The sequence below is a fragment of the Sorex araneus genome, chromosome 4 (assembly GCF_027595985.1).
Source record: "Sorex araneus isolate mSorAra2 chromosome 4, mSorAra2.pri, whole genome shotgun sequence".
In the NCBI taxonomy this organism is placed as follows: Eukaryota; Metazoa; Chordata; class Mammalia; order Eulipotyphla; family Soricidae; genus Sorex; species Sorex araneus.
In genome coordinates, this window is record NC_073305.1 from 165,573,881 (window position 1) to 165,594,787 (window position 20,907).

Genomic DNA, 20,907 nt, shown 5'->3' on the forward strand with positions numbered 1-20,907 from the left:
ACAATTTTAGTTACTTAGAAAATACCAGCAAATCTAGTGTTAAAGTAGACAAGGGCTCTCAAGAGTTACATGAACTTGATAAAAAACAGAAATTTCATTTTCTTTTAGATATTATGTATTCTTGTTATAATTAGTAAGACTACATTGTAATACAAGATCTATAATAAAACATTCTCCAAGTATTAAAATAATTCTCCCAAAGCCTATACAAAGTTTGGTAAATTTCAGGCAAGTTATTGTGTTTGAAACTTCCCACGATCTACCCACTTGTGAGTAACGTGTTGCTATGAAAGCTTTTTGGATGGGGAAAAAGAGAAAGAAGTTACGGTATTGAAATATTTGATTTGCTGGGCCTGGGCTCCTTTCTCCTGGCTGTTTCCTCTCACTAAACATTCAAAACGAGACTTTACTATGAGGATCAAATCTTACTCCATCCTTGGAAGTGTAGCCTCTGTCAACAGGAGGGAAGGAGACCCTCCTTAATTGTTATGGTAAGTAGTTGGCTCTGAATTCAATGAATGTTGAAAACTCTTGGATTTGCAGTACTGTTGAATTTGGCTGGATACCCTGTGCTTGTAAGATTTGAAACCTTTGAGAGTGCATAGGTTTTTAAACAGTGATATGCTTTTTTTTTTTTCTGAAAAAATTTTCCCCCTTGACTAGCATTTTGTTACTGCCCTCACTGTCGACTTCAAATGTTATGCAGTTTACTCTTCTTGCAGCATATGGTGGCTGCCTCCAAGCACTTTCTGTGCCTTGGCCCACAGCCATGTGCTTACTGCACTGAAGAATGATTTCCTGGATAAGGGGTAGGGAATCTTGCGTTTATCCATTTTTCTATTTGAGTCCAACTTTTAAGGGGAGGGAAAGCTAGATTATTTCTTTCCCTTTCTCTCCTCTTGATTCTTCTTTCCCTCCCACCCCTCCTTTCCTTCCTTCCCATTTCATTTCTGCAGTCTCCTTCTACCTGTGATAAAGACGTTCATGCTGTTAATATTATTAGAGCTTCTTGACAGGCAATGGTAATATCATTCATAATAAGCATGTAGACAGCTCCAGTGGTTTCTAGCTTTGCCTTCTCCCGAATCCTCCCCTGTTTTTCAAATCTTCATGATAGGGGCCCATTTGTCCTTTGCATTGTACTTCTGGCTGAAGAGAATTCCTCAACACAGAAAATGCGTTGGCTTGTAAGCCTCATCATTAATACTGAGACCCTGTATGCATTCCTGCTCAGGGGAAATAATCGCCTTTACTAAGAAAGAATTGAGACACGGTTTCCTTGTGGCAAAACAGGGTGTTGGGAGGAAGGAACAGATGATTTCAGGGACAGTGGCAACAGGGTGGGGGTGGGGGGTAGTAGAGGACTCTGGATAGGATGGTAGATATAGAGAGGGAACCAAGGTAAGAATTCTGTCTTAAAAATCCCTGTGGCCCAGAGGCAGGAGATTGGAGAATAGCTTCTTCTTAGCCTGAGGACTCCCAGCTTTTCCATGGCCTGCTTCTCTTCCCCTTTGCTCCCTCCTTTAACAGTCCCTCCCTTCTAGGCAGCCAGGATGGGCTGTGCCACCACATGAGAACCAATGAACTGTATGGCAACAACTGATGGACATAGGAGAAGCAGCTGGAAGTGACAACAATTTGCAATCGTGACCTCCCTCCCCATTCCCCTCTCCTCCTCTCCCCCAACACACACACTGCTCTGTTGAGGGCAGTTTGTGCCCATCTTTGTGTCTAGATTCTCTGTGTAGACTTTGCAATCTAACTCACAGGCTCTTCTGCTATTTGATCGGTTAGTCTATTGATCTACCACTGCACTACTTATTTTTGCCCAATGCTAAGTGGCTTAAATACTTCTGATCTGGCACTGAGCCTACGCAGTCTCAAGTGTGAATTAGATTAGAGGATCCTGAGCATCTAAATACTTTGATATCAGAAACCCAAAAGGTCTGGAGAAGCAAAATGCACCAGCCCCAAACAGGCTGCTCTGCCTTGTATGATGCGTTGGGTGGAAATCAATTAGGACCTCGAAGATTCAGGGAGGCATTTCTTTACCTCTCTTTTGATAACGGAAAAATTTTTGATCAAGATGTGTGTAGCAGGAAGAGTTTTCAGTAGAGCTAACTACAAAGAATAGGAGCTCAGTATCCTAGACTAGAGGGACAGTAACAAGGCCTGTTTGTTCTAAGTCTTCTCTGTACCCCTTTGTCTCTGTGTGTATGACAAATATTTGCTATGCAAACATTTGCTTTCCCATCATTCTTTAAATTTTCTCCTTCCCTTTCGTAGTTTCAGAACTCTGGAACCTTCTCCTTATCTCCGGAGGGCCCCAAAGCCTTATTTGCTTGACTCTTAAGGAGCCTCATATCTTTCTAGGCTCCCAGACCAGTATAATTCAATGTATTTTCACTCTGTATTTTGACATTTAATTACTCTACTATCCAGAAGAACTTAAAAGAAAAAAATGTTTCTTCCCTTCAAATAGGCAAAATAATGGTGAATTAATATGTTCATGCATGTATATAAAATCACATGTGTACAAACATATAAATATATTGTTATATATAAAGTTACCTGTCCACACACATGTACTTATCTGTACAGTAGTTTTTATTTATCTGTGTGTGTATGGGGGGGTACATTCCAAGACCTCCAGAGGATCCCTAAAACTATAGATTATATTGAATCCTTTCTATACTATAATTTTTCAATACATTTTTTATGATAAAGTTTTAATTTATAAGTTGGGCACAGCAAGAGATTTATAGTGAATAAGGAATTATAACAATATACTATGATCAAGGTAAAATGGATATGATCTTTCAAATATATTGTGTGTGTTATTTTCAGAATGTGGTTGTAAAGAGTTAACGAAAAGTGCAGAAAACTAAGCCATTGATGAGCCAATATGCACACAGCCATGCATATGCATGTATTGCTTGTGCATATAGAGTTTGAATGGAGCCTGGATATCTATTACTTATTCTATAACTTATTTAAACTACACATAAAAATAAATAAATCAGCACATTCGCAGTACTGATATATTAACTGGACATCTTCAAACACCTTATCTTTCTGTTCCTTAAGAAAATTAATTAGGTACTGTCTTAATGGCAAGTTAATATAAATTTGCTATTTGTGTTTTGTTGCCGCTTGAAAAAAATGACGTTATCAACCAGTGTTAAGTAGAAAAGCGCCAAACCGGTTATAAATGGAGAACAAAGAGCACAGGCTGAATGTGCTCTGCATAACATTCAAAAAACGTTGTGAGACCCTAATTCTCTTGGATTAAACAAGTCTAGCTCTAAACACCTCTTCAGAAGACAATTTGTTAATTCCGACCAAGCAGAGCCAGGAAGCACAGCCGTGGCGTTTAGTCTACTCCTTCCAGATTGGTATCTGCCCCTTGGGGTGGTTGGGGCCCTGCGGGAGACCCTGCTGGCACCCCTTTTGCCACTGCCATGGAGGGGGGCTGCGTACTGGGCTCACACCCTGGCACCCCGGCAGGAGCTTGCTCAGCCCCTGGTGGTACTGGAGCAGGAACATTTGCCTCCACGTCCAGTGTGGACGCCTCTGTTGGGGCGTGACCGCAAGTGGAAGCTACAGCCTCTGGCACTGGGGGCTGGGGATAGGCATGTGGTCCAGCAGGAAGACCCTCACCTTGGGCCTCCGCTGGCAACGCCCCAGGAGAATTAGGGACTTTGGGGGGAGGTTCTGCTTTGTTGCCAACTGAGGCCGAAACTGCAGCAGTTGGGGTAGACTGGGGGTTTTCTGAACGGCAGGATGGCATCAGGGGGGGCTGTTCTTCGAGGGCGATGTCTCCGCCCCCTTGAGGACTCCCCAGTTCTGGTTGAAGTTCTTTGGACTGGTCGAGGGTGGACGCTGGACAATGCATTATCAGGAAGGCGGAGGCCAAATTTTTCACAGCGTTGTGAACATCAACAGCTTCCTCTGCACCGATCTCTGCCCCCGGTGACACGGTTGACTCCGGCTCTTCATCGTCGGAGAGGTGCTGGCTTTGGTCATCCTTCTCAGGCATCTTTGCTTCTCTGATTTTTTGGTAGAGTTCATTTCTCTCTTGCTGCAAAGCTCGGCAGAGATTCTCTAGCCTCCCGATTTTCATCACGAAGCACTCGTATTCTTTAGCTCTCAGGGCTTTCTGTGGTTTGAAAATACACACACACACACACACACACACAAACACACACACACACATGCACACAGAGTCATGAGAAGCAGACTTGCTAGGAATACTCTCTCTAGACAAGTGAGAACTTTTTTGTTCAGGAATTTGTCTACTAGGTTCTGGGATCTGGCCACAATTTTATGTATCAGATTGCAGAATAGTTCAGATTTTTCTTTTTTTTTTCTTTTTTTTTGCTTTTTGGGTCACACCTGGCGATGCACAGGGGTTACTCCTGGCTCTGCACTCAGGAATCACCCCTGGCCGTGCTCAGGGGACCATATGGGATGCTGGGATTCGAACCCGGGTCGGCCGCGTGCAAGGCAAACGCCCTACCTGCTGTGCTATCGCTCCAGCCCCAGTTCAGATTTTTCTTAAAGATAATCATTTGTACATTCAGTTTTGGTTCCTAGATAAGGATAAGCATTTTGACTTGACTGGACATGCCTGGTCAGTGACATAGCTTCTTTCTCTGCATTGTAAGCTAACCTCAGTGGAACTGAGAAGAAAGAAAGCAGAATTTCCTCTACTTCAGCCCAGAATCTCTACAGCCTTAAAGTGAATGAATTTTTGCTTCCATGTCTTAGAAGGAATGAGGCAAATCTTGTGGCAAAAAAAAAAAAAAACTAGAAAGGAAAGTGAGATAGATTGAGTATTGGACAAGAGCAGTGCCTTATCTGTTTCATAGAGGAACTGCTCTGTGCGAATCCAGAAATTGTTTGATTTATGCTGATGAATAACAAATAAGTACATCTCTTTGGAATTTGCTACAATGTGGGATGAATTGTTAGTACAGTAATTATAACCAGAAATGCTCATCATACACGAAATTAGGATGTTGGTGGTTCAAATTATTCTTTCTTTCTCTCTCTCGATGTTGGCATGTTTGTGCATGAACACATTCCTAATTATCTAGCCTTTACCACTGTGACCTTTAAGGCACTTTCCAATTTGTTTACATAGAACAAGGCCTGCTCACTTTTTTGCCTGTCAGGTTGCCTGTCAGGTTGGGGGCTATGAATCTTTGCTTCTAGAATCAATCTCAAAACCTAGCGTGAGTTTGACATACTGTTAGTATTTAAATACCCGTTGGCACAATTAAACATCACATCTTCATATCTGCCTCAGATTTACCATGGACTCTGGGTTCCTGGGCTTCTGTCCTCTCAAATGATATATGTTCAGATCAACTTATTTTGTGCCTGTTATAAGTACCCACATGGGAAAGCCTCGCAAACTCCCCATGGCGTATTCATATGCCCAAACTAGTAACAATGATGGGTCTCATTCGCCTGACCCTGAAAGAGCCTCCAATGCAGCACCATTGGGAAGGCCGAGGAAAGAGAGGCTTCTAAAATCTCAGGGCTAGGACGAACACAGACATTACTGAGATCTCTCTAGAAATTCAACGATCAATGGGATGGTGATGATGATGATGATGATGATACCAGGTACCAGGGTATTCAAAGATAAAGTAGACTCACATCTCGCCTTTAAGGCATCTATAGTTGGGCAGATATAATGTACTATTGAGGACAATTTTAGAATCAAAGGCATTTGACTTTGGTCACAAATTCTCAAAATTGGCCACAAATTCAAGTCCAAATTGAGTTTGGACATGATTGTAAATTAATTTTGCTCAAATTATTCTATTTTTGCTTTGGGGTCACATTGGGCTGTGCTCAGGGCTTTTTCCTGGCTCTCTGCTCCGGGATCACTCCTGGTGTGGCTCAGGGGACCGTATCTGGTGATAGAGATCACTATTAGGGGTTAGACACATGCAAAGTAAATGCCTTACTCTTGTACTATGTTTCTGGTCCGCTCTTTGTTAATATCACAATTTTATGTAGCAGATTCCAGAACAGTTCAGATTTTTCTTAAAGATAATCATTTGTATATTCAGTTATGGTTCCTAGATAAGGATGAGCATTTTGACTAGACTGGGGGGGAAATGTGAAGAGAAAAGCTTCGTCACCTCTTCAATCATATCCAGGAGAGCTTTGTTACAGTTCTCAAAGCGGGCTTTCCAGGTGGCCGTGTCCTTTTCCAGCTTCTTCATTTTCTTTGTTGTCTACAGAAATTAGAGTGCTTTCATGTTAATCCCGAAGAGTTAAAAATATCAAAGAAGCTATTAGCTTCCTATATGACATTAAGAAAAGTCCTTTGATTACCAGCTGCTGAAGCGAACACAAATTCCATGTCAAGGAGTGACGACTGAGTGAGGAAAGGAGTCATGATTTATTTCTGGATCACTTAGATCAGTGCTAAACAAACTCACTTGCACTGGAGCCAATTCAGAAAAAAGGAAAGTACTTTAGGACCAGGCTGTTTTGTCTTTGCCTTATCTTTTTTAAAAAATGTTTTTTATATCCCAGGAATAAGCTTGCAATTGAGATTCTATATGTTATTGAATAGAAAGCAAACCAACCTGGCTTTTAAGGCATTAATGTTGGTGATATTTGGGCATATCTGAGAAGGCACCACACAAAGACAGCATGCTATTTTCTTGGCATTTTGGAAAGTAGGATTCATGGAACATGACTGTATACATTATTCATTTAACCCTTGCCACAGTCCTGGAAGTAAAGTTCTCTATTTACCTCTACTTTAAAAATGGGGCTGTTGAGACTCAGAGAGGTGGAGGAATAGCTGAGCTGGGAGTAGGGTTGGACTTACTTGATTCTATTGCAACATGTGCGGAATCTGCTTGCTGCATACATAGTGGGCGAGGTTTGGCTATGTTTCCATTCCAGTATAAATAACTAATTTAAATTGCTAAGGCTTGACTTGTTTTTTCTTTCAAGGATATTCATGTACTAGGAGGGAACCCCCCCCCCCCCACACTCTTATTTAGAGTCAAACGTAGCAAGGTGGGTTTTTATTTTGGACCATTCCAAAGAGTAATTCACCATATACTCACCATTAAAAATGCAGCCACAATCTCCTTTACACCTATAAATGTTTCATTACCTCATGACATGCACTGAAATATCTTAGCGAGAGAAAAATGACCCCCAAAGAGAATTGCCTGTCAAAATAGAAAATGTCACTAATTCGTGAGGGAAAAGCAATACTCACTTTATCCATTTCCTGTTTGAAAGTGGCAAACACCTCATTGCTTTTTGTCAGCGTGTTCTGGAATTCTTCAAACCTTCCAGAGTAAAGAGTAAGCTGTAAACAGGGGAAAGAGTGGATCTATTTTAGGGCTGCTTCCAGAACAAAACAACATGTCATTGTTCATTATTTGAAGAAGAAATGACTTAAGAGAAAGTTCAATACAATGTTAGGAATATATTCAGTTCTTTTATTTACTCTGGGATCACCATAGATCAGGGAATATGATTGAGTCCTTTAAAGAAAAACAAAATAATCTCATTTGTCATCTCCAGTGCATTAGATCATAATGTTTACCCAAACACTATTGAGCCCTGATTGTATGCATGGGTTCTATGTCCAAAGGTATTTAACACATCACTAGGGACCTGTGCTCTAGAGGAAAGGGCAATTCCAAGGACAGCTTGATACAATACAGTGAATACAGAGTGCCGAGTCAGTGCTGAACAGAATAAAAGGTGAGTATGGCAGATGAAAATGAGAATCGTGTTATGGAAGGAAGGGTAACTTTGACTTGGACTTGAAGGAAGCAATAATGTTACACAAATGAAACAATAAAGAAAATGTGGGCCAGATAAAGACTAGGGCCACTGTGTTTCTATAGTTTGTGTTGTTGTAAGCAATTGACACCTTCAGTTTAGACCTTGTGCTTTTATATATTTATGACTACAGTGTTCTAGCCTATAGCAGTTAAATGCCTTTATAAAATCAAAGTCAGGGGGCTGGAGCAATAGTAAGTACAGTGGGCAGGATGCTTGCCTTGCATGAAGCTAACCCAGGTTCAATTCTTGGGATCCCTTATGGTCCCCTGAGTCTGCCAGAAGTGATTCCTGAGTTGTAGAGCCAGGAGGTCTGACCCCTGAGCATTGCTGGGTCCATACCCCAAACCAAACCAAAAATAAATGAAAAACTATTTAAAAAACCCAGTTTATTAAACCAATATGTTCTGCAGATTAAAATAACAGGCCTAAGGAATAAATTTTAAATAATTTCACCCTGTACCTCCCCCAAACAAAAAGTATGGATCAACATTGATAAATGCATGACTCACCATGGGAATAGAGAGAAATGATTTATTATTTTAGCATCCTAATTTATAATGGCTTGTATTTGATGGAGGAGAAGGGTGGGGCAAGAAATGAAAATGGGTGGAACCCGGGGCCTTTCACATGCTAAGTATGTGCACTAACTCTTTGAGCTCTCTCCACACTCCCCCCTGAAAGCAGAGAATGATGAGCACACCAGCTACAAGCCAGTGGAGTGGAGTTTCTGGCATTGCTGTGAGAATTACAGGGAGTTTGTGTATCAAACAACTCTGGAACCTGGAACACTTGCTTATTTAGCTTATTATCTGGCTTATTCTCAAATGACCCTGAACAGCAGAGGTATTACTGCAATAAATAAGAATGACAAACTGATATCAGGAACGACCACTGACCATGCTTTTAAAAACACTCATTAGCGTTGGATGCCCATGGTTGAGAGTGGGCTAACTCTGGAGCCTAGAGCATCCTTACTGTGACTCTTAGGAATACAAATGAAGGAAGATCAGATAAAAGGACATCAAGGAATTCATGGCCAGGAAATTACCCAGGGTTTTACACACACACTCTCTCTCTCTCTCTCTCTCTCTCTCTCTCTCTCTCTCTCTCTCTCTAATACTTCATGAGCAATGTAAGCACCAGCATTTACAATTCTGTTTATTTTTTCAAAGTACTGGCTGGCATGCATTGAACTGATTTCAAGATCCTGATTCAAGGGATCTCAAGGACTGACTCAAAGGATTTGAATAAGTCGAACTTTTGATTTGAGAAGCTTGACTGCTCAAATTTACGGTGAGCTCTAAACAACACATGATTTAGTCTCCTAGTGTCATAAGAACTACCCTCAGTAAGTCCCTTTTCTTCGAGCATCACTTCTATTCTTTTTGGTTTTTGCAACTACTCTTATTAGCTTTATCTTCATACGCTTTCTCCTACTTTTTAGTGATCCTAGTGTATACACAGGGATGGATGATCATTAGTATAGCTCCCAGGGTTGGTCACTCCGGATTGTCTCTAGCAGTCCTGTAGTGGCTACAGCAGGAGGAGACAGAACTGAGTATCATGAGTATGTGGCTCCCAGCCCCCAGCAGTATCAGTGGGAGAAACCACACCCACCCCATGAGGCCTCTCCATCTTATTTGGGCAAAATGTTGTTTATGGTGCATCGGTCAGGCAGACTAAGTTTCCTCTCTGCATGTTTTCTTGTGGCACAAAGAGGATAGACACAACAATTGTGGCCTTTCCCCCCTGATGATTGTTCTGTTTGTTTTCTCAAATTAAAGTCTTAAATAGTGGTGAAATTTTCCATAAATTTTATCATTACCATTAGCCATCTCTATGTGTGTGGTTCAATATTAAATTATATTCATATGTCATTCAACTTATCTCTAGAACTTTCCATCTTACAAAAACAAAACTCTCTACCCTTTAAACAACTCCTTGTTTCCCTATTCTGATCATCTTTTTTTGTTTTGCTTTTGGGGACACCCAGTTCTTGGGGCTTACTCTTGGCTCTGCACTCAGGGATCACTCCTGATAGTGCCTGGGAAATCATATGTAGCGCAAGGTATAAAACTGGTGTTGGCAAGTAGGGCAAGAACCTTAATCTCTATACTATCTCTCTGGCCCTGGTGATCATTTTTGTTTTTTTTTTATTTTATTTTTTAGTGATCATTTTTAATACTTGGATTTTATCTCTTTTCAACTCATGGTCATAGGTGGTAAAACCTGGGTAAGTTAAAATTTTCTTGGGTAACTGATTCTAGTAGTTTCTATCATACTACTGAAAAGTTGATGCTCATACTTATGGATTTTTTTCTACTATGTTCCCCTCTCTCTTATCCTGATATGATACATGCTTGGTTGGGTGAGTCATCACCCTACTCTCATTCTGGAGGGAGAAGAAATAGCCAGGGGTAATCCATGGTGCTCATTTTGCCAGAGGCTGAAAGAAAATGAAGCTGTTCTAAGTAATACCCAATATTTGCCTCAACATTTCCCTTTTTGGGGCCTCACCTCATGATGCTCAGGGGTTACTCGTCAGTCTGTACTCAGGAATCATTGTTAGTGGTGCTTCGGGGACCATCTGAGATGTTTGAGATCAAACCTGGGTTGGCTGTGTACAAGGAAAGCACCCTACCTGCTGTGCTATCTCTCCCCCCAATATTTTATTTTTAATCATTTTTTAAGAATAATTATTTTATTTTATATTGTCATTTTGGGGCCATACCTGGTCCTGCAAAGGGGGTACTTCTGACTCTGCCTTCAGAAACCACCCCAGGTGGGGTCTGGAGAACCATATGGGATGCCAGGAATCAAACCTGGGTCAGTTGCATGCAAGGCAAGCACTCTACCCACTTTACTATTTCTCTGGCCCCTAATAAAAATTTTTTAAAAACTGACCTGTCTATTATTTTAACTAAGAACCAAGTTTTAATTAAAAACATTCATAGTGTTTAGGAAACAACCCTGTCCAGCTTAGCAAACTTGTAAGATTTAGTTTGAGAGTGATTCTGATTACAATGGTCATTGCAAAAAGCTCTCATCTCCTCCTATATGAATATGGTGATAACCTCTGATTTAAAGATGATAAATGCCCATCTTTAACAATTTATTCCCTATATTTCCTTTTGGGCCATGTTTTATGTCTACATTGTCAGATACTGCTGACTTTTCATGTCTATTACCATCTTCATCCTTATTGATCCAATGAACACTCTATTTGTAATGACAATTGTATCCCATTGATCATCTCTGACATTTACTCCATTGCCTTGTTTTGTATAATTGAAAATCAGACATCTCTTCCCTAGGTGAGAATCACGCTCTCGTGTTCCAAACAAGCAAGCTGTTGTCGGATGACTAAAAAATGACCTGAATCTAGAGGAAAAAAAGAATCTGTTTTTGATCTTTTCCTTGCTCAGACCACAGAAATGGGGACTAAGACCTCCTCCCCTTCCACCATTTCACCCTTTTAAAGACATTGAAAACCAAAGGAAGTGTTTGTGTGATGTGCAAAAGAACCTGTGATAGACTTTATCTTTCAACGTTTAAGAGTTTAAAAAATATGCTTTTTGTTTATTTGTTTTTGGTGGTGGTATTGGGAGTGTTGGGCTACACAGGGAAAGCTCAGGGCTTACTCCTAGCTATACACCCACAAATTACCCCTGCAGGTGCTCAGGGAGCCATATGGGATGCCTGGGATTGATCTGGGCTCAGCTACGTGCAAGGCAAATACCCTGCCTGTTGTGGTATTGCTCCGGTCCCCAAAATCTGATGCTTTTAAAAAGAGAACTTATTTAAATATTATCACAGAGGAATTCAGGGACCTTATTTTCCTTTTTCTTTTTCTACTTTGGTTTGGGCCACATCCAGCTGTGCTCATGGGCTTACTATTGCTATCTTTGGTCCTGGACCCTTTTATTTTTTAAATTTTTTATTAGTGAACCACATGAGATACAGTTACAGACTTACAAACTTTCGTGCTTGCACTTCAGTCATACAATGGTCAAGTACCCATCCCTCCACCAGTGCCCATTTCCCACCACCAATGGTCCCAACATCCCTCCCACCACCCTCACCCTATCCCCCCACCCTACCCTGCCCCTGTGGCAGGGAATTTCCTTTTTTTCTCTCTTTCCTTTTGGGTGTTGTGGTTTGAAGTAGAGGTATTAAGTGGCCATCATGTTCGGTCTATAGTCTACATGCAGCCTGCCTCTCCCATCCCGAACAGGCCTTCCTAGCACCCTTTACTTGGTCCTGAACCATTTTTTGATTATGATTTAATAATTATATGAGTTTTTGGGAACAACATAAAGACAAAAGAGATAGACAAAGGAGGGTCCTTGCGGAAAGGTTCATGTGCTAAGGAAACCGGGACAATGGATAATGCAGCGGTCACCCAATTTACAGCCCTGTTTCCTCAGCTCTGGAAGTGTCTCCCACAGGAAGAGCTGCACGGGATCTTTTTAAAATGATGCTTAAACTCCTTTGCAACTCTAGATTCCTTTGTTTCCTAGTTCCCTGTAGTGCTGTGCACCCGCTAAAGTAATGATCTTTCTTGACTGACACTGAATTATGTCTTTATAAACCCATCATAGACAGAAAATACATTCAGTTAAATGCACCTACCTTACTGAACATCAGAACTTAATTGTACTAACCAAAAATACACTCACAATTCTTATGGCAGCCTATAGTTGGGTGAACTCATCTAACACAAAGTCCATTTTACAGCAAAGCAATGAATATCTCAGGTAATTTATTGACTCTACTGCAAGTGAGGAACAGGTTGATTGGACTGCAAGTGAGAAACAGGTTGACCATATGGGACCATATCAATCCACTTTATTATTAGACCTATAGAATGTTTGAAGCTTTGAACTAAAATCAATTGCTGAATGATGGGAAAGTTACTGTGGCAGGGTCACCAGTGTCTCTCCTGATTAGGCTCGAGAGTAACTGATAGAAGGTTATTTAATCATCATTTCAGGGCCAACTTGAAGCCATGGCTCACTGCAGCTTTCCAGCATCCCAAGGCACTCCCATGCTCCTTACTGCACATTATTAGTCCAGAAAAATATGGAAATTCAAAGGATAGTGTCTACTGTGTGTATCTCAACTTTACACCGTGGTTAAGCTGAAAATTGATTAAGTCAAGGACATCTGTGCCAGTATTAGCTTAAACACTAATTAGCTGTTAGCCTTTTTGTTAACATTGTTGTCACTACACTAGAAGTTCAATTAAACAGGGATTTTGTCTTTTATTAATTATAAGGCCTGCAACTCCCAGAACTATGCCTAGCACTTAGTAGGTACTCAATAAATAATGGCTCTATTAATTGTGCTTATTATGGGCCAGGCACTGTTTGCATAGTTCGAAAAAAGTAAATGATGTATATGATGTATATTACACATACATTTTCTTTTAAAAACTTAAAGAGGAATAATTGAAATAACAGGTGCTGAGTGCAAGAGCAGTTGTCATATCAAAAGTAAACTACTAGGGCTGGAGCTATAGTACAGCGGGTAGGGCGTTTGCCTTGCATGCGGCCGACCTGGGTTTGATCCCCGGCATCCCATATGGTCCCCCAAGCACCCTCAGGAGTAATTCCTGAGTGCAGAGCCAGAAGTAACCTCTGAGCATGGCAGGGTGTGACCCACAAAGAAAAGAAAAATAAAGTGAGCTACTATGTAGTGAGTAGTTGTTGCCTTAAGTGTGCTCCTGTTTTGGCAAGTGGTGGACTTCCTCCATGTGGAGGACTTCAGTTTGGGGTCGTTAGTTGATGCATTCCAGCACCCCTGTCTTACAGACTGGAAATTTAGGTCTAAAGGTTAAGATAGGGTCTGGCAGCTTCTTAACAGAGGACCAGGATTCAGCCCCTGGTATCTAGACTCAGTCCAGAGTTGCGGGATAAAGGACAAACTTCAGTGAGTGTAGAACTCCCGATAGATGCTTTACTCAGGTGTGTGGAGAGTAAAGGGGGGAACTTATATCGAACTTGAATGGCTTTTGTTTTCTGAGGTGACCATACAATGGGTCTACTCCTGGCGATTCTCAACCAACTGAGCTGCTCCATGAAGAGCAGGGCTGAGAGTGCAGTATTACCAGGACTCTGTGGTTGGAATCACTGTAGTTTGCAACGCTTGTGGGCTTCCAGACTATTCCTGGTGATGCTGAGAGACCATATGGTACCAGGGAGCAAACCTGGGTGGGAACTTCTCTGTTCCATCCCCCCAGCCCACTTTTATTTAATTACCGTGATCTATAAAGTGGTTGATAACTGTTTTCCCGCACTCAGGTCTAGGTTCTGCTACTAATGGAATAAATTACTTATTATTGGACTCTAAGGTCTAGAGTCTTAATGATTCTTATCTAATCTTCCCAAGCTCATTATCTCCATTTATCTCGGAGGAGTAGAGATTAGTTAAGGATGTGAACAACAATGAGTTTCAGGTATTGGCTACTGTACCTCTCAAGGCTCTGTAGATGCAGAACTGGGAAGTTCTGGCTTGATTTTCTGAACTTCCCAATCCAGAAGTCAAGTCACATAGTCTCTTCCTGGTGGCACAGGGTATGTCACTGTCCCAGGGTGACAGGGCGAAGTTGAGGGTTTTTTTTTCCTTTTGCTCAGCTATTTTTTTTTCTTTTTTGGCCTTTTACTTAGCATTGCTCAGGGGTTACTCCTGGCTCTGTACTCAGGAATTACTCCTGGAGATGTTTAGGGGACCATATGGGATGCCAGGGATTGAATCTGAGTTGGCCATGTGCAAGGCAAACACTCTACCCGCTGTTCTATTGCTCTGGCCCCATATTGTGTTTTTATTTTATTTATTTATTTTGCTTTTTGGGTCACACCCGGCGATGCACAGGGGTTACTCCTGGTTTTACACTCAGGAATTACTCCTGGTGGTGCTCAGGGGACCATATGGGATGCTGGGATTCGAACCCGGGTCGACCGTGTGCAAGGCAAACGCCCTACCCGCTGTGCTATCACTCCAGCCCCCCATATTGTGTTTTTAACTCTGCAGTTCAGCCTTTTAATGCTGGGCCCTTTGATTCCACTCATAGTCCAAACTATTATGGTTCAAATTTCTACATAACTGGTGTTTTAAAACATCTTAGTATATTACTGGAGCTCGGGGGTGGAGAGAGAAACAATTCAACATTACCTTTAGTATAGACATCAAAAAATATACTTTAAGAGCATTTGGTTTTGAAATACTGTATGTGTTTTCATGTCTGCTGAAGTCTGATTTGTGATTTTAATTTTTCCATTTTTCTTATTTACTTTCCTTTAACGAAAGAACAAGTACCTAGCAGTTTGCACATATGCTCTTCGAAGTGAACTTCCTGCGTTCAGAATTTGGAGTGAAGACTGCCCAACTTGGCACGCTTCTGCTGCCCTGGCCTGTGTGAATTTGCTCCATGTGATTTCACACCTGTGTTCAAGAGCAGGCATTTCTCTCAGCAGGGGAGCTGGAGACCCTCTGCGGTCCATGGCAAGATGGCTGTCCGAGAACCCGATAGATCATCTGCCAGGAGGAACAGAGTCCTAGAGGCACAAGAAAGATGCCCAGCTCTGATTTTCCTCCAGAATCAGTCATGGCTTGAGTCTGAAATATGAATTCCTGCAGGCCAATCCAAACACATGACAAGATGAGGCCAAGTCAAAATGGTTCCTGACTCGTCTGCTGTTCCTGGCCATGTACCACAGACCAGGCCAACATCTCTGAAGGTTTGATGGCACAAAACTTGAGTACCGGTTCTATCTTTGGAATTTCATTTTGTTGTAAATAATGTCAAGCAAGAGAGGAAATTTTCACTATAAATGAAGAGCATTTTGTGCTTAATAAATTTTTTTTTCAGAGGAGAAGGGCCTCTCAAGTGGTGCCCTGGAGGTCCAGGGGTGCCCACAGTGATACGTGGCCAACCCAGCTGGAGGTCAGTGCAAGGACTTGCTCAGGCTTTGTGGTACCAGGGATTACCCTGGGGTGCTCACCTCCAGGGCTGCAACCAGAGATGCTCAGGGGACCATGTGGTACTAGTTAAAGAAACTTCATTGGACACATGCTAGGCATGTTCCCTAATCGCTGTGCTGTCTCCTGGTATATGCCTTTTACTCTTAGTAGGGTATAAGCTGAGAAGAGAGCACAGCCTTAGGAACAAAGAGGCAGAGATTGGACACAGGATTACTCAAACGAAAGCATTTTGTGTATGTCAACAAACCTTTTGACTAGATGTTATCAATGTTGAGCACTTTTTTTTGTGACTATAAATTGGGCTTCAATTCTTAAGAGGAATAAATATGAAATTATAATTGTGAGTCCTCTTGTGTAGCTCCTGTCCTCTCTTCCTTTGCTATGTGGAAGGCCCTTGGCTGATGATTTTGACTCACAGCCTCTTACTTGGGGACAGCAAAGAGAGCACCCCATGTCCATTGTGTTCCCCTCCCAACTTCACCTGAGTCTGCAGGACTGTCTCCTGTTCCTTCAGCACCTGGGCCTGGAGCTTCCATTCTGCCGCCTGGTTCATCAGCTGAGAAAAGAAAGAACACATGGAAAGTCTATCATCTTGTGCGTCATTATTCGGTAGTATTTTCCATACACAATTTCATCACTTGCTATTAACTTTCTTGAGTCATATTTTGAACTTGGTAAAGAAACTAAGAGAGCTAAGAAAACTAGTCTAAAAAGTTGGACTCCCAGATTGAAGAGATAGTACAGTGAGTAAGGTGCTTGCTTGCGTTGCATGCAGCTGACCTGGGTTCCATTCCTGGCACCTTAAGTGGTCCCCTGAGCACTGCTAGGAGTGATTCCTGAGTACAGAGCCAGGAGTAAGTCCAGCACACAGCCAAATATGGTCCCAAAACAGGCAAGTTGGGTTTAAGTATACTTTTCTCCTGGGGGACAGTTTTCATCGGCTCACTTAATATAAGTCCCTTCCTGTCCCGTTTCAGCTCCTTCTGTGCCTCATCACCCTTCTTAAGATCTGAAATGACTTTTATTTTGATCGTTGAGAGCCTGATGCTCCCCAGTCACACTCTGGTCTCCAGGCTGGCCTGTTTTCTTGGTGTTGTCACTGCTAAGTCCCACAGCCCATCTTGAGTGGCATTTTGATAGGCACTTGTTAAATGAATGAACAACTGGGTTTTTTTAAAAAGAGATATAGTATGGGGGGGGGCATAGAGAATAGTACAGCAGGTAGGGTGTTTGCCTTGCATACTGTCAACCCTGATTTAATTCCTGGCACATCATGTGGTCTTCCAAGCTCCTAGAGAACCATTGGGTATGACCCCCAAACAAACAAATACAAACAACACAAAACAGGTAATAGCTCCTCCTCCCCCTCTTCTCATCCCCCACCTCCTCCTCCTCCTCTCCCTCACCCTCTCCTCCATTTCTGTTTCATAGCATGGGGAAGATTTCTTGGAATGGTCTTAGATATTTCATTTTAATTTTTTTTAATTGGATCACTGTGAGATAGACCCCCACAAAGCTGTTCATGATCAGGTTTCAGTCATACAGTGTTCCAACACTCATTCTCCACCAGTGTACACTTCCCAGCACCAGTGTCCCCAGAAAATAGCACCTCCTTCTGAGCCGGCTGATTCTGGTCTCCAGGAGAGAGAAGGCTCTTTCTAAGCTAGTGCTAATGATCAAAACAACTTTCCCAGGGGCTCTGTGTTCCCAGGCAGACAGACGAGACACAGACTCAAGTGATAAATACATATTCCTTTTCGCGGGCGTGTCGCTCCTCTGATTCTTTCATCAGTTCTTGTGCCTGCTCTAGTTTGGCGTCTACCAGCTTCTGCTGCAGTTCTCTGTGCTTAAATATTTTGTCCAGATGCTAGGAAGAGAGGAAAGCACACACATCAAGTTTGACTTATATTGGTGCTTAAAAGAGGAAAATAAAGCATAATAGACACAGACACACACAGCCAGTGGGCCTTAGGGTTTAAAAGAAACAAAGAAACAAATGCATTGGCGCCACACAGAACATAAGTAAGGGATGTCTGATATATGCACTTTTTATAGACAATAAATACTTAGAAGGATTTTAAAATCTGTGAATTGGTGATGTCTCTGCATTTTGTATGACACAAGATGGTGGAAGTGCCTGAGATCAGTAACTAGTTTTCTCAGCTGCAGGATATTCAGTAGGATGCTGATTATTATGTGGGCACCATGAAGTAAACTGTAAGGGCTAGAACACTAACTTGATATTTTTGGTCTTTCTATCATCCAATGATCCACTTCCCCCTTTCCCTTTGTAGTTGTGATGTCTGGGTCACACTCATAGTTTGGGTTACGTAAAGCTTTTTTTTCTTTTGGAGGGGTTTGGTTCACTCAGGTACTTAGGTGCTCAGGGCTTACTCCTGTCTTTGTGCTCAGGTACCATTCTTGGTGCTGTTTGAGGGGCCATATAGAGTGCTGGGTATTGGACTGGGTCAGTTGCAAGCCCCGAAAGCCCTGTGCAATCTCTCTGACTCTATTAAGTCACATTTAACTATGACACAGACACAATATGTCATGGTCAGTTCTCTGCATTGTTGCCTCAAGGGTTGAGTGTCAGCATGTGGGCTGGGCTCAGGATTAGGTAGAAGCTATGTCTCTGATCTCTTAGTATCTCAGATGGTCAAGACAAAGCCCAAGATCACAGATCAGTTGATGCACAAGTCTGCTACTGCTTTCACCACATTTTCTTCTTTAATTGTTGTAAGGGCCACTGCTAAGTATTTGGGGGCCACCTGAGCCATAACAAGCATTATTGGGGGCCACGTATTGTCAGAGATGGAAACTAAGACCTCACAAATGCTTGGTATTCTACCACCTGAACCACATCCTAGGCTCCATTTTTATATTTTTGACCCCTCAACTATTGGTGAACAGAAGCAGCCAATTCTGCCTCAGTTTGTTGATCATTTGGAGATGAGATTCCTTCCCAAGATCAACTGTGGAATTCTGTTTTGGAATTCAGAAATACACAAATGAGTATTCTAGATCATTCCCATCTGAAGTACCTGAATGATAATGATTCTCTTTTTTTTTTTTTGTTTTGAATGATTGTCCCATATTGAAGTTTATTGTTTTGTTTTTCTTTGCTTACCATTATGAAAAATGTTGTAACTGGCATACTTGTACATGTATCATTATTTTATTACTTATTGTTTTATTTCTTTGGGAAAGTGAGCCAGGAGTAGTAATATAAGAGAGAAAAATACTCTTAAAATCTTAATATATATTCCAAGATTGCTTTCCAAAAGGCAATAACAATTAACAAGTACAGCAGTAATGAATAAAAAGCACACTTTTTCTTGCATTTTTATGCTGAAGCATAGTTTCATTTATATTTAAATTTTTGACAAGCCAATAGGTATAGAGTGATATCTCACTGTAATTTTAATTTTATTTCTATATTAATTTGAGCATTTAAGAAGTCTAACAATAACTTTGAGTTTGGATGAATTATCTATTCTTCTAGATTATTTTGCCTCTTATGCATTATTTACCTTTTCTTTCAATTTGCAACTGTTCTTTGTATATTTTGTTTCCAATCCAGTGTCATTAGTATTAGTAACTTGATATAAATATTATTTGGCTCTCGAATTCGGTTTGGTAGCATTTTTCTTTTATTTTGATTCATTTCTTTTTACATTGTGTTTAGTTACTGTGGAGGATTGTAAATGTTTCTATTTATGAAAGAAATGACATTCTCTTTTAATGTATTCTCTTTCATTTTCACCTGAACCTCTACTGTCAATGACATTAACCTCTAACAAGACAAAATAGTAGCTGGCATTTGAGGTTTCTTCATGTATCCAACAGCCGCTACCATGTACTCTTGCTCAGATTTTTCTTGATAAAAAATCTTGCCATATCACCAGCAGAGCCATTCAGACTGTGCTATGTTACATTTTTAGGCAAATACTTAAAATTTGGGCATTGGAGAATAGAATATGATGTGTTAAAATCCTAAGTAAGCATCTGGAGTCTTAAAAACACTAAATATTAAAATATGATCTTGAAATAATAAAAGATCCTTTAGAATATTTAATGTAAACTATTGAAAGCAAACCTCTTCTTTTTCCAAATGACAGTGGGTAGGTGATTTAACCTCAGTGTCTATGCTTTCCATCTATACAATGTGGACAATGTTATTTTCAAGTGTGCTATATTGCTGAGACAATTCCCCCATTCCCCAAATAAAATTAGACTTAGAAATATTTTTGAGGATTGAATGCACCTAGCGTCTACTATTCACTGCCTTCGCTCTGTCATGGACCCAGTTTTGAAGAAATCCCCTGTGACTATCAGCCAGATATTTTTGGTTTGCAATAGTGTTTGTTTTTATTTTGCTCAAAGAAACCTAAACCCAACTCATAGTCAATGGAGCAGCAGGCCATACATAACTCTTCATAACCGAGCTCCTGGCTCACAGCTCCGATCACCATCTGTGGACAGCCAGGCCTGTAAGTTGTTAGGTGTGACTCTTACCTCCTCCCTAAGCTCGTACTGATCAATGATGCTCTTGAGTTTCTCGGCGAGCTCTGTGTTCTCCTGACACAGCCTCATGTTCCGCTCACTCTGCTGCTCGATCTGAGCCTGGATGTCAGTCAGCGTACTCTGGAAATGATTTGTGATATCCTTTCTTTTCTCTTCTTCCTCTCGAGCTCGCTGAAGGGTTTCCTCCTGTGGGCGAAAAGAGAACTATCATTGTTATGCTGGCTTCCAGGCACCCGGGGCGTCCAGGACTCAGAGTTAGGCCAAGGAAATAAGGTGGGCGCGTGGGGTGAGTAAGATTTTTTAGCCCCCTCAGTTCTCCTGAGATAATGCTGCAAAGCACCCCTCAAGAAATGTATGAACAAAAGTTCTTTTTAAACTATAAAATAGAACATCTAATTTCCTTCTTTTGCGGAAATTTCCCCCTTTGTTGGTATCATTAACTGGAAATTAATTTGTATACCATTTCAGTTCTCTTTTCTTCTAAATCAAAACTTCCCTGTCATTACTAACATGGTGCCAAAGTTTCCTCCATATCTATATTGAGAATTGTTTTCTTTGTAG

The 20,907-nt window shown here is 41.3% G+C and overlaps 1 protein-coding gene across 1 annotated transcript in view; it reads right to left on the reverse strand.

The window, feature by feature from the left end:
- Nucleotides 1-2,611: 2,611 nt before the first annotated feature.
- Nucleotides 2,612-20,907, reverse strand: part of TXLNB (taxilin beta) — a 47,755-nt gene continuing 29,459 nt past the window's right edge. The window contains exons 5-10 of the mRNA XM_055136363.1: nucleotides 20,338-20,532; nucleotides 17,570-17,689; nucleotides 16,304-16,378; nucleotides 7,262-7,354; nucleotides 6,159-6,254; nucleotides 2,612-4,159 (exon numbers count right to left, since the gene is read on the reverse strand). Coding sequence (XP_054992338.1) covers nucleotides 3,374-4,159; nucleotides 6,159-6,254; nucleotides 7,262-7,354; nucleotides 16,304-16,378; nucleotides 17,570-17,689; nucleotides 20,338-20,532 — 1,365 coding nt within the window. The 3' untranslated portion in view covers nucleotides 2,612-3,373. The remainder of the gene's footprint in view (nucleotides 4,160-6,158; nucleotides 6,255-7,261; nucleotides 7,355-16,303; nucleotides 16,379-17,569; nucleotides 17,690-20,337; nucleotides 20,533-20,907) is intronic.